The 11,849-nt window shown below is 35.7% G+C and overlaps 2 protein-coding genes across 3 annotated transcripts; one reads left to right on the top strand and one right to left on the bottom strand.

Annotated features, from left to right (window-relative positions):
* The first annotated feature begins 345 nt into the window (after positions 1 to 345).
* Positions 346 to 7,724, top strand: LOC109002682 (BUD13 homolog). Of its 2 annotated transcripts, XM_018980721.2 has the most exons (10): positions 352 to 711; positions 2,824 to 2,880; positions 2,959 to 3,192; positions 3,291 to 3,918; positions 4,018 to 4,085; positions 4,177 to 4,244; positions 6,368 to 6,471; positions 6,750 to 6,822; positions 6,907 to 7,087; positions 7,329 to 7,724. In XM_018980721.2, the coding sequence occupies exons 3-10, from the start codon at positions 2,979 to 2,981 to the stop codon at positions 7,412 to 7,414; spliced, it is 1,422 nt and encodes a 473-aa protein (XP_018836266.1). In that variant the 5' UTR covers positions 352 to 711; positions 2,824 to 2,880; positions 2,959 to 2,978; the 3' UTR covers positions 7,415 to 7,724. The 2 variants fall into 2 exon arrangements, with proteins under 2 accessions (XP_018836115.1, XP_018836266.1); XM_018980570.2 differs by lacking the exon at positions 2,824 to 2,880 and having other exon boundaries at positions 346 to 711; positions 2,936 to 3,192.
* Positions 7,725 to 8,365: 641 nt separating this feature from the next.
* On the bottom strand, positions 8,366 to 10,617 carry LOC109015357 (expansin-like B1). Its single transcript, XM_018997834.2, has 5 exons — positions 10,485 to 10,617; positions 10,283 to 10,389; positions 9,566 to 9,747; positions 9,239 to 9,371; positions 8,366 to 8,811 (listed from the first exon to the last, which is right to left on the bottom strand). The coding sequence occupies exons 1-5, from the start codon at positions 10,615 to 10,617 to the stop codon at positions 8,605 to 8,607; spliced, it is 762 nt and encodes a 253-aa protein (XP_018853379.1). The 3' UTR covers positions 8,366 to 8,604.
* Between the last annotated feature and the right edge of the window lie 1,232 nt (positions 10,618 to 11,849).

Below are 11,849 nucleotides of genomic sequence, written 5' to 3'. Positions count from 1 at the left end.
ATATAAAAATTATAAATATATATACCGGTTTGGTTTGGTTTAAACCAGTTTTCAAAATATGAAACCTAGTACTACACTGGTTTAGAGCCTATTTCGGTTCTTAAGAATCGGTACCGTATTGGACTGAACACATTAGTCTTGTCCGATTCATCCGATTCTTCGATTTTTCTTAAATAAAATGACAAAATTGGCAAATCTTATATTGACAAATCTTATATAAATTATAATAATAAAATAAAATAAAATAAGATGAAATATTTTTACTATCAAACGGTGCGGAAAACTAGGCCTGTTCAAAAAAATGTATAACCGGCACCCGCCCGATAAATTCATCCGACCCCAACCGTTAATGCGGGTTCAACTGGACAGCAGGTTGGAAATCATCCAACCCGCTGTTTAACGGGCGAAAGAGCAGCCCGCAGCCCGCAGCCCGAGTCTATCGTCCATTCCAAACATCCAAACCTAGACCTCTCTCTCTCCGTCTCTCTCTCTCTCTCTGCGATCACGCCTGCAGAAACCGAGTCTCTCTCTCTCTCCTCGATCACGCCTAAGCAACCGAGTACTCCAAGCAAACACTTCAAGCTGCCTGCAGAAACCCTAGCCAGTGGAGTTCTCCGTCGCCGTTCTCTGTCGCCGTCTCCATCGGCGTTCTCCGTCGCTGTTCGCCATCAATGTTCGGCCACAGCTCCTAGATCAAGTCGATTTGCTGAGGTATGTTCCGTTTCTCATGCTCCAAATTTCTCTGTCTTCACCTTCTCTGCCCTTCCAATATCTTGTCGTTGCTGGTATCACATGGAGCTTCCCGTTGTGTTAGTTTTATTTGGGGTTTTGATTCGTTGGACCGTTAGTTTTATTTGGGGTTTGATTAGTTAATCTGGGTCTGATTCTTTCTTTGTTGAACTCGGACGATTTTGATTCTTGTTTTTATTCATTTTGTTATGTTTCTCCGGTAGATCGTATGAATGGCAGAGGTTTGCATTCTGAACTAATTTAAGGATTCGGTCTTGATTTCTCATTTGTTTAAAACAGTTGATGTGCATAATGTAGAAATAAACCGCAATGACCATCTAGTGATTATGGTCGTTTGAATGAAGCTCTGAGGGTTAGTATACATCTACAAGTGTCGTTGTGTCCAGCTTAAATTTCCATTTAATTCACAAAAGAAGCTTGGGAAAATGGCTTTCTTTCAGATCACATGTTTAATTCCTGTGGAGACTACAGAAAACATTGTGATGCAGCATTCAAAAAAATTGCTCTTTTTACTTTATGAAAACAGAGATACGGAAAAATAGGGAAACCCCATCAGCTTTGAAGGTTGGGATTTGGGTGAAGCAGCCCTAAAATAATTGTTCACCAAAGAACCTGTAAAGTGTTTGTGTTAAATTCCCACAATCCCAAGAACTGCAGTCAGTGAGTTGGAGTTCCTAACTTCAGTCTAATTTTTTTTTTCTTTTTGTATGTTATTTATAAGATATATTTTCTTCATACAGTTGTGAGATAAACTGGAAGGCCACTGTGCAGACTGATGTGATTAGAATTGAGACACCTCCACCATGCAGATAATTAGGAAAAAACTTAAGTCAATGAAATTGCACTAGTAAGTCTGATACAAACGCTGGTGGGAAGAGGTAAAAAAAACAGCAGCCTAAACAAGAGCCATCCACATTGATTTAGGCATTGAGAAGGGGCACGCATGAATGTGGTTGAAAGAATGGACGTGCTTAGATGCTTTACAGAAAGTAAATGGCCTTTAAAGTTGAGTGAGAGAGTCAAATACAGGTAAAAGTTAAAACAATGGATCTGCTACTATAAATGTACTTGCTGTATAAATGATTGACTTGGCATAGCATGACTTCAAGCAGAGGTCATACAGGATTCGATGGTAATTAGTGATGCTTGAATATAAGTTAGTTGAAACCAGAGCAAATATATTTGCCCTGGCAATTCAAAGTTACTACATGTGGGAATGTGGAAAAATTGATCATTATAATTCTATTTTATTTTTAATTTTGCTTATAATTTGATTGTAGAGTTGATCCAGTGGCCAACTGAATCATAGCCATTCTTTGTTTGAGCTAAACTGTATGCCCAAACCGAGATTGTGCTAATTACTTACAATGCTTAATCAGGTTATTGGTTTTTTTGGCCAACCACTTTTACCATTTTACAATAACCCTTGATATATCTTTTTCTTTTTTTCATTTTTTTTATTTATTTTTCAGAGTTTGATCCCAAATCAAGCTTTATTTATGTTGATGAGGAGTGACTCAAGGCTTATGGTCTGCGCATTCTATATTTGTTGTTAAAGATTCATGTTTGAGGACTTTTCTGGGTTTACTCCTTTAAATTATGATGTTTATTGACTCTTTCTAAATGGAATCTAATCCGAACATATATGCCATGGTTACATACTTTGACAGGGTACAAATATCTAAATTGGATATTTTTAGATACCTTCTCTTGCCTATTGGCAATACTATATTTATGTATGTATAGTTAACTGTTGTGTGTATAATAAGTTAATGAATTGCATGGGAGAAAGAAACGAAAAAAAATTCTAGGTTAAGTTGTAATATGTAAAATTAAATTTAAATGTGTTTGTGGAGTTGTGTCAATTATCAATGAGTTATTATTATTATTATTATATATTTATTTATTTATTTATTAAGCTTTTTGTGCTCTGTCAATCAAGATTCGTTGCTTCTTGAAGAGTCTGAATTCATGGCATAGAAGTGTGAATGAAAATGGATGCAATTTGATATTTATATTGCCCGGTTTCTGTCTGATCTCTTGCGTATTGGACTGGGAAATTGTGATATGTAGTCAACCTGCTGGTATAGGCCATTGAAGCTGTTAATAGATTCTGCTGCTTCTATGCTGGTAATTCTAATGGGTTTAAAATCTTTTATTTTTGTTGGTTGAAAATCAAATGCAGTAATATATTGTCTTTACTGCAAGTTCAAGGCCATTGATATTGAATGATGGTGACGGCTTCAACTTCGGGGTCCAAGTCACTTAAAGAATATCTGAAGAGATATGAGAGCAATGATGAGGAAGAAAAGAAAAAGAAAAAAAGGAAGAAGAAGGTGGTCCAAAGTAAACCAGATGTAAAAGGTGTTTTAGTCGTGGATGAAGATCCAGTTTGGCAGAAACCAGTTAATCTTGAAGAGGAAAACAATGATGATTCAGCTGGTAAAAGTTGTTACATTTTGGTTTCTAGTTTATAGTGTTCCAATTCTAGTTGAGTTTGTTATTATGGTAATAAGAACATTTTCTGTCATTTTCTGTAGATGAAGAGAAGCCACAAGTTGATGAGGACATTGAGGTTAAGCGGATGAGGAGGCTCGAACAACTGAAGGCTATGCGTGCATATAATGCCATATCAGAGGATGGAAGTGGTTGGATTTCTCTTTCTCCCAAAGCTGCTAATTCTAATGACCCAAACTCTGATATGTCACCACCACGGAAGCGGGATGTCCGGAATGACACACCTTCACCAGAACATGAACTGAAGCCTGCAGATTTTGGCAGAGGTAGCACCGATTTGTCACCTTCACGACAGCGGTTGAAGCACCAACAGAACGATATGACACCTGAATTTCCTGACATTTCTCCTCCTAGACGGAGTCGTCGTGGCTCTTCGTACCAAGATGACTTCCAAGCTTCTCCCGGGCCAGACCTTTCACCACAAAGGAAAACTAGGGAGGGTTTTCGGATTCCTGGGGTGCCTGATCTTTCCCCTCCACGTAAACGTTCAACTGAAACCAATGCTTCGCGTGCATCTTTGGTTCAGGATCTTTCCCCACCGAGAAAAAGCCGAAAGGAAGCTGCTATGAATGAGCAACGAAAAACAGGTCTGCTTACTGGCAAAGAGATCAGTGAAGAGATTGCTAGAACTAAGAAGACTGATTGGTTAAGGTAACACCGACACTTCAGACTTGTATTATTTTGCCCACTCCTTTTATGTTCAGTGAATATAAGTTGTTTATTGTGTCTGATATCCGTTCCTCTCTGTAGGTTTAAAGAGATGGATCCTTCTATAAGTGGTCGAGGTGCGGAACCTGTATATCGTGATAAGATAAAAGGTGAACAAAAGTAATTTTTTTTATTATTTTTTTAATGTTATGTCTGAGTTGGCAATGCTTACATTGTTTGCTTTCGCTTCTAATGCTGTAGGAGAACGTATATCGAAGGAAGACTTTTTGAAGTCAAGGCAGAAAGTAAAAGTAGAAGAGAAGCCCAAGGTACTTTGGAATAGAACCTTAAACCTGTCATGTGTGAGGAGTGGTATAGTGAGTATTGTGAGTCATGTTTAACCAGTGAATAAAAAAAAATGTTTAACCAGTGAATAACATCTTGATCCAGATTCTGCTGGAAGTTTTAGTGTCCATTTGGCAATACAACTGTTCTTAAGTATTCTTAGATATTTTCTTCCCAAACATTACTCAAACACAAAACACTTTTCAATTTCAAATCTTAACTTTTTCATCTAATCATTACCTAATCATTACAACTTTCCCAAACTCCCAAACAAAACAAAAAAAACAATATTATTTTTTCAAATTTCAAAACAAAAATAATATTGAAACAATTTTTTAACTTTATAATATTTTTATTCTACTTTCTCTCTCATTTCCTAAAACCCAATATAAAACATCTTAACTCAAACCATTTTTTACTACTATTCATGGATATATTGATATATTCTAAGTTCCTTAGTAATTGGCCATTAATTTGATAATAATAACTATTGTTTATGCCAACCACCATCATAATAATGGTCAACATTCATTAATTATGCTAGATTTATGAGGTTCATTAAATTTTTTTTCTTTTCTTGGAGTATAATTTCCCCCATTTCTTCTCTCTGTTTTTTTCTTGATGTGGGAGATATGTAGAATATCTGTGCAAGTTGCTGATTAATAAAGATAGTCTTACTTCTAAAAAATGTAGAATATCAGTGCAAGCTGCTGATGGCAATAAACGTCTGATGATTATGTTGAGAGAATTACAGTTTTAGAGATTATTACCACATTATATCTGTCCCTCCCTTCTTCCTTCTTTCTGTTTTCTTTTGTTGGTAAATGTCAAAACCTTTACCCTTGAACCCATGTTTCTCAATTATGCAGGTAAGTGCCACTGTGGCCCTGCAGTATTTTTCTCATCATAAAAGAAATTTCCATTTTATTACAAGAATTACAATTCTCTTGAATGAAGGAAATTGGTGTTTTTAACAGATACATAGGATAAAGAGTGCATATACATATTTGTTAAGGTTATGCTTCTGCTGAGTGGTCGATCCATTTAATTCTATTGCAGATTCTGGATATTTTTTCTTTTTGGGTAATTGAGAAATCTTTCGTCTTGATTGTGACAAATCTTGTCTTGATAGCAGTCATAAAGTCTCCCTATTTTTACCCATGTTTTGCTACCACTTTTAGAGTGACATACTTCTAAGGAATTTACGATGCCTTTTTTTTTTTTTTTAATTTATTAGGTACCGTATAATATTGTCTTATTTAACATTTTTTTCTTCAAATGGAACATTTTGAGTTAATCATAACTTGAGTTGTATAGATCTGAATTGGTAAAAATTTTCCAGTTATTTGTTTGTGATGAGTGGATGAGTGGACAACTATTGGGCTGGGGGTTGGGAGCTTTAATTGATCCATTTTCTTTTTAACTTGGCTAAATAAGCAATTTATTTTATTCTGAAACAAATAGATCATTGATTTTGACTATTTTTTTTTATCAGTATCATTGCTTTTGGCTAAAGAAATGGCTCCAGTGGAGTTGTGGGGGACGATGGCAAGTTGGGTATGGGGTGTATATGTGAGTTTATGTGTTAGATAAATGTTTATTTGGGTGGTGGGCCAAGCAAATCTCATCTTGTGAAGTTTTTCACGATAGGCGTTTCTGTTTTCTTTGTTTGTTCCCCTTTTACATTTCCCAAATCTGGCAAGAACTTAATTGTGGAAGGAATGATTCAGGCCTGTACAAATTGCAGTCAGATGATGTTCAGGACTCTGAAAATTTTCTTTTCTTGTTCTTATACATCTCTTATGAGGCTTTGGTGCTAATGTCACAGTAATTCTGCTAGTTGTCTAAGAGACTTGGTGGTTATCAATACAAATGACAGCATGGCAGATGCGCTGAAATTCTATTATGGAAGGCATTAAACCATGAGTTTGTAGAGGACAAAAACTTGCTCAAATATTATGTTAACTCAATCATAGTTATGGACTTGGGCATCTTTTTAGTTTTAATATTGTAGCTTGAGTTCGAAGCTTCTTTCTTTGAAAAATAAATGTTGTCCCTTTCCTTTTAGTTGAAGAGTCAATTTTCATTTCCTGTGCATTTTTACCAGGAGAAGAAATTGGAATGGGGGAAGGGCTTGGCTCAAAAGCGGGAAGCTGAAACTAAGCTGCAGGAATTGGAACTTGAGAAGGAAAAACCATTTGCACGAACCAGGTATCTTGATGGTTTTGTGCTCAATATGATGCTGTAATCATAGGATATTGTGGAAATACACTTGTGTATGAAATTGGACATAATAAAATACTTTAGTAAGAAAAGAAATGTTCTAAATAAAAAAAAAAAAAAAATCTCGACAAAACATTAAGCATGCTTGACTGCATCTCTATCCATCTTCGGTTTAACAAAGGCACTGCACGGTACTTTCATCTCTTGTCTTCTTTTGTGTACACCTAGTGGCTTGTTGGAATTGATAGACTGATTCTCTGATGCAGGGATGATCCAGAACTAGACAACATGCTGAAGGAGAGATTAAGATGGGGTGATCCCATGGCGCATTTGGTAAAGGTAAGTTATTGATCACTGTCTTATTTTTAGCTGCCAAAGTTATAGAATTGATTGCTTATTCAACATCTCTCTGACATATTGCAGAAAAAGCATCCTGAAATGGTTCTCCCAAACCTAGGGGATAGTGAGAAGATGAAAGAATCGGGGTTTGTTATTCCTCAGGACATTCCTGTCCACAGCTGGTTAAAAAGAGGATTAGATGCTGCACCAAATCGATATGGCATAAGACCAGGAAGACATTGGGATGGAGTTGACCGTAGTAATGGTTGGTTCACCTCTACCATTCTTGCATATTTCTTATTTACCTTCCAGAGAAGCTATGGACCTTCTCTTGAGTATCTTCCAGTGTGCCATGATATGGCGATCCCAGTCATGTTGTTACTTACATATCGCCACAGGAAGATTCTTGTGCTTGGAAACATAGAGCCAAAGAAAAAAAGACAAGTATTTAGAGAATACGTTTAGCTACTAGAACTGACTAACTTCTGCTGTTTTTCATCCTATAGGATTTGAGAAGGGATTGATTAAAAGGACGAATGAGAGACGAGCTACAGAAACAGAAGCATACCTGTGGTCTGTCGCTGACATGTGACTTGACGCATACGGACTGTGTAAGAAGATTCCAATTGGCCTTTTATGTGTTTTTGTAAAGGCAACGAGGCACCCGACTTAAAAAGCAAGTTCTATAAAGTTAATTGGTTGTGGTGGTGAGTGATTGGGCTTCCTGAATTGCTAAACAGCATTATGTTTGCATTGCCAGTGAAGTTTCTGTACTCATGATGCTTATTAGTTGTAGAATTCGTGATGTGGTTTTAGTCCAGCTAATTTTTGTTGCCTGCTCTTTGGATTACACCACAATTTTATAAAGCATGCAGGTTCGAAGGCTTTATGCTTTTGAGTGACGGCCGCTCTTGTTGTGGATCAGGGTCTGTTGCAAAGCAAGCATATATGGTTGGCTTTTACAGCTGAGATCGCCTCCCTTTTAGCTCTTCTTTCCATGGCATTTGACGCAATGATGTTTTAGAATGTAAAATGGTTGAAAACTGGAAGATTGTAGCCCGAAAGTCCACCGAATAGGTAAAAAGTGTTTTTTTATTTTTTATTTCATGTATTTTTTTAATCATCATAAATATTTATAAAAAAAATAAAAAATTCATAACATCATTAAAAAACACTATCTTAATCATCAAGTAAAAAAAAAAAAAAAAAAAAAAAGAAGATTTCGGGACACATCTTCGGGACATTTAGCATTTCTGATTACAATATGGGAAATTCAGCATGAAGTCTGATTACCGGATAAGGTCAACGATTTCATGGGGCCCAAATATTGTGTATCTCTTTTGAACCGTAGAAAGTGTTTAGATAAAAGAAAATGAGAAATGTTTTAGATAAAAGAAAGATTATAAATTTTTTTTATAAAAGCAAATTTACAAACTGACATTGCTTGACATATTATGTTAGATTAAAAAGTTATTTTTATTGTAAAATAGATTTAGATTGGAAGTTCGGTTTTATGAAATCTTGAATTACTTGTAAAAAATAAAATATAAGAAATTTTAATCAATTGTGGTCATTCTCGTTTGTTTATAATATTCATGTCTAAAATGACGGCTTCAATCAAGAGTCGAAGTCACTTGAGAATTTCATTCTTCAACAATATAAATGATAGCATTCAAGAATTTTCCTAATTCTCTCTGAGTAAGAATAATAACGATGACAACAGGAAAGTAAGAATTTATTTGAAAGGTATAAATAGAAAAACTGAATGTTAACATGAGCCGTCTATAAATCCACTTGTACTCCCAAGTCATATGTTTCTCCAGCTTTCCAGTCTTGGGGTATGTTATTAGTGGGAATTATCCATGGCTCTTGACCTTCTTCCTCATCGCCGAGCAACATTCTCAGAGACAAAGGCCCGCTTGGAGGCGAGGTGGTCGTCCATACTGCTCCATAGCTTCGATCCAAGATCTTGCACACCAAATTCTCAGTCTACACATAATTAAAATTATGTATTTATAGGTTTAGTAACGATATATTGACAATTTTTTTTTTTTTTAAATTAAAAAAAGGATTTAGTATTTTTTATGAAGTGGTATTATTATATTGGCCGCTGGTAATTGAAAAATACAATATTGTCTATATAATTATTCTCATAGGTTTGGATCCATTAATCGTCGATGCAACTATTTGTATGTAGTAATAATCCTATAATTTTTTTTATTTTTCTTTGTTTTTAAAGGCAGGCAGATCTTGATCATCCTAACTCCATTTTCATTAAATTGATCGAGGTAACGATTATTGTAAGAAAGAAACCCATGCATGTTTGAAAAGAGCAGTAAATTAAGTTAACTGGTTTCAAAGAGAAGCAGGCCAGCAGTGATAACAAGCAGCGGCATTATATATATATACACATCACCTCACAGAGCTGCAAAGCAGTGATATCCTTCTTGCCTTGCTGATACCATATGACAAAAGCCAAATAATATGGGTAGTTGCTGTTCTCATCTATCTTTATTGTTATATTTTTGTTCGGGTAGCTGCATGAGACACTGTTTGGAGAGAGAGAGAGAGAGAGAGAGAGAGATCCCCAAATTAGAAGACAGAATTATTTGGCATGCTTTAATTTAAGACCACCATAAGTTCTCGTATGATGTTCATCAATCGTCACCATTAATTTAGTAATTAATAAATGAATTCTTGGTTTCTAACTACGATATATATATTAGATCATAATTAATCTGACCGTCTATACTCAATATCAATCACACCAAGAGCTAGCAGAGAAGCAGCCGCATCAGTAGTTAGAGCCATCCGACCGAAAGCTCGTCTGCTCAGAATGAAGTCAGTTCGATCACCTGAACCTTGGTCTGTTATAACTACCGTTACCCCTTTGTCCGAGCAGTAGGCTGTGTTGGTGCACCTCACCTAGCATGGAGTAGTGAATATTGTAGTAGTAAACTTTAGAAATAAAGCAGTGGACATGAATGTTAAGATATAAAATAATAAAATCTACCTCTTACCATTAGCTTAAACTTTTGAGACAAGTGGTGATTTCACATGGTATCAGAGCAGAGGTCCTGAGTTCGAACCCTGACTCTACACTCTATCCCATTTAATTAAATATTCCACTTGTTGGGCCTACTCATTGAGGGAAAGTCTGGCCCACAAGTGAGGGGGAGTGTTAAGATATAAAATAATAAAATCTACCTCTTACCATTAGCTTAAGCTTTTGGGACAAGTGGTGATTTCACAATGAATACTACCGAAGGCTAGCAAAAATCTGTGACAAGTTTCGTTTAAGATGATCTTTGTGCAAGTCTATGAGCAAGTCTTTTGAAAGAGAGCATGAGATCAAATAGAGAAAAAGGATTAAAAAAAAAAATATATAGAAAGTACATGGCTGTGCCAGGTTTGCACGTCCAAAACTTTGTATCTAGTATTGCAATTTGGTTAAACCTACCTGATAGCAAGCCCCACAGCCAACACCATTTCGGTAGAGGTCAGATGCAGCTGATACATCCCCATCATTAATGGTAGCTCCAAAGGAACCGAACCCACATGCGCCTTCTGCATTTCAATCAAAAGGATGAATAAGAATGCATGCATGCTTAATCAGTAAAAGTATGCATTTTCCTTTTCCTTCCAATGAAAAACTCTCTTACTATCTGTTCCTTTTTCATCAGAATTTGGATAATAAGCTGCCCGAGAATGAATGAAAGAGTCGCTACTTGTTTGAGCGTCTGCCAGACTTTGCATGAGAAGAAGAGCTGCGAAAAGCCTTAGAGAGATAGACATTGTGTGACGAAAGGAACGAAAGGAATGAAAGCAAAGAAGACAAAGGTGGTAGGTAGTACATGAAGTAAAGGAAAAGAGGTTAATGTTATTTATAATCAACCAAAACCCCCTTCTTTAATTGGCTCGTTAAACCTTACCAATTAACCTTGACAATATTCTTGTAAAAGGTAATCTGATTTAGTGGGATTCCGTTACCATTGTTTCTCAGCTACCTTATTAATTAGACTTGTTTAGGAATATATAATGCAGTAAACCTTCCCGACCTTTCGGATTTGAGTTGTACTTTTCCTTCCAATGATTATTTTAGTTTATTTTATTTTAATTTATTCAGAAAGAAAGATTACTTCTAAACTGTATTCGATTGTAAAGCATTTTACTCAACCAAATTCAAAGTTATCAACTAATAATTAATAATATTTTTCTATTGCTCCCTAACTTGAAGTGTTGATCACATTTTCTGTTATTTCAATGATAATAAGTTCTGCAGTAGCTATCGTTGTTCCAATCAAAAGCATATCGTAAATAATTAAGTTTGTCTAAGGTGGAAAAGATATATAGAAATCTATGAAAAAAACTAGCCAACGTGAAAATATTGATCACCCTGACTAACGCACCAAGAAGGTTGAAACTGGATTCGAACAGTTTTCAGTGGAAAAATATAAACAAACAGTTGTGCTTGAGAAGAAGTAGGAGGGTCATCGTCAAGATCACTAAGGCATCGTTTATTTTCACAAATTTTTTATCTCATCTCATTTAATTATTATAATTTTTTTAAATTTTTACATAAAATAAAATAAATTTTTCATCTCATCTCATCTGTAAAACCATACGAGACCTTAATATTCTCACTTGTCCTAAAGACAGACATTAGGGCCTTGATCTATGCCGCGGGTGGACTGTGCCAAGAAAACAGTACACTTTTCTTTATAATCAGTTGACCCGTAACAATTTTCCTTTTTTTCTTTTTATTATTGCTAATTAATTTTTTATTATTCCTGATCTTGGTTTCACATATTGATCATCTAGGAAGCTGGTTAGCTATCTGACTGGAAGTTTGTTGGCATGTATAATATATGCGCGCGCGCGCGCTGGGTCATGAATAACATCGAATATACAGAACGCCGACATAGACAGGCATGGAGGAAGTACATGAGCGAACCACACATGATCAGCCATGACATGGAAACCATTTTGGGATTTGGACCCACACCATCATGAGAAAATATATTTAT

Source organism: Juglans regia, chromosome 2 (assembly GCF_001411555.2).
Source record: "Juglans regia cultivar Chandler chromosome 2, Walnut 2.0, whole genome shotgun sequence".
NCBI classification, from domain to species: Eukaryota; Viridiplantae; Streptophyta; class Magnoliopsida; order Fagales; family Juglandaceae; genus Juglans; species Juglans regia.
Note: the sequence above shows the minus strand (reverse complement) of the source record. Positions and strands in the feature narration are given on the sequence as shown.

What these genes read in the sequence shown, in the direction of transcription:
- LOC109002682 (XM_018980570.2), top strand. Translation starts at nt 2,979, where the DNA reads ATGATGGTGACGGCTTCAACTTCGGGGTCCAAGTCACTTAAAGAATAT. An exon ending in AAACAATGATGATTCAGCTG is followed by an intron (nt 3,193 to 3,290) that starts GTAAAAGTTGTT and finishes CATTTTCTGTAG; the next exon opens with ATGAAGAGAAGCCACAAGTT. An exon ending in AAGAAGACTGATTGGTTAAG is followed by an intron (nt 3,919 to 4,017) that starts GTAACACCGACA and finishes TCCTCTCTGTAG; the next exon opens with GTTTAAAGAGATGGATCCTT.
- LOC109015357 (XM_018997834.2), bottom strand. Translation starts at nt 10,617, where the DNA reads ATGTCTATCTCTCTAAGGCTTTTCGCAGCTCTTCTTCTCATGCAAAGT. An exon ending in TGATGAAAAAGGAACAGATA is followed by an intron (nt 10,390 to 10,484) that starts GTAAGAGAGTTT and finishes ATTGAAATGCAG; the next exon opens with AAGGCGCATGTGGGTTCGGT. An exon ending in ATTGATATTGAGTATAGACG is followed by an intron (nt 9,372 to 9,565) that starts GTCAGATTAATT and finishes CTCTCCAAACAG; the next exon opens with TGTCTCATGCAGCTACCCGA.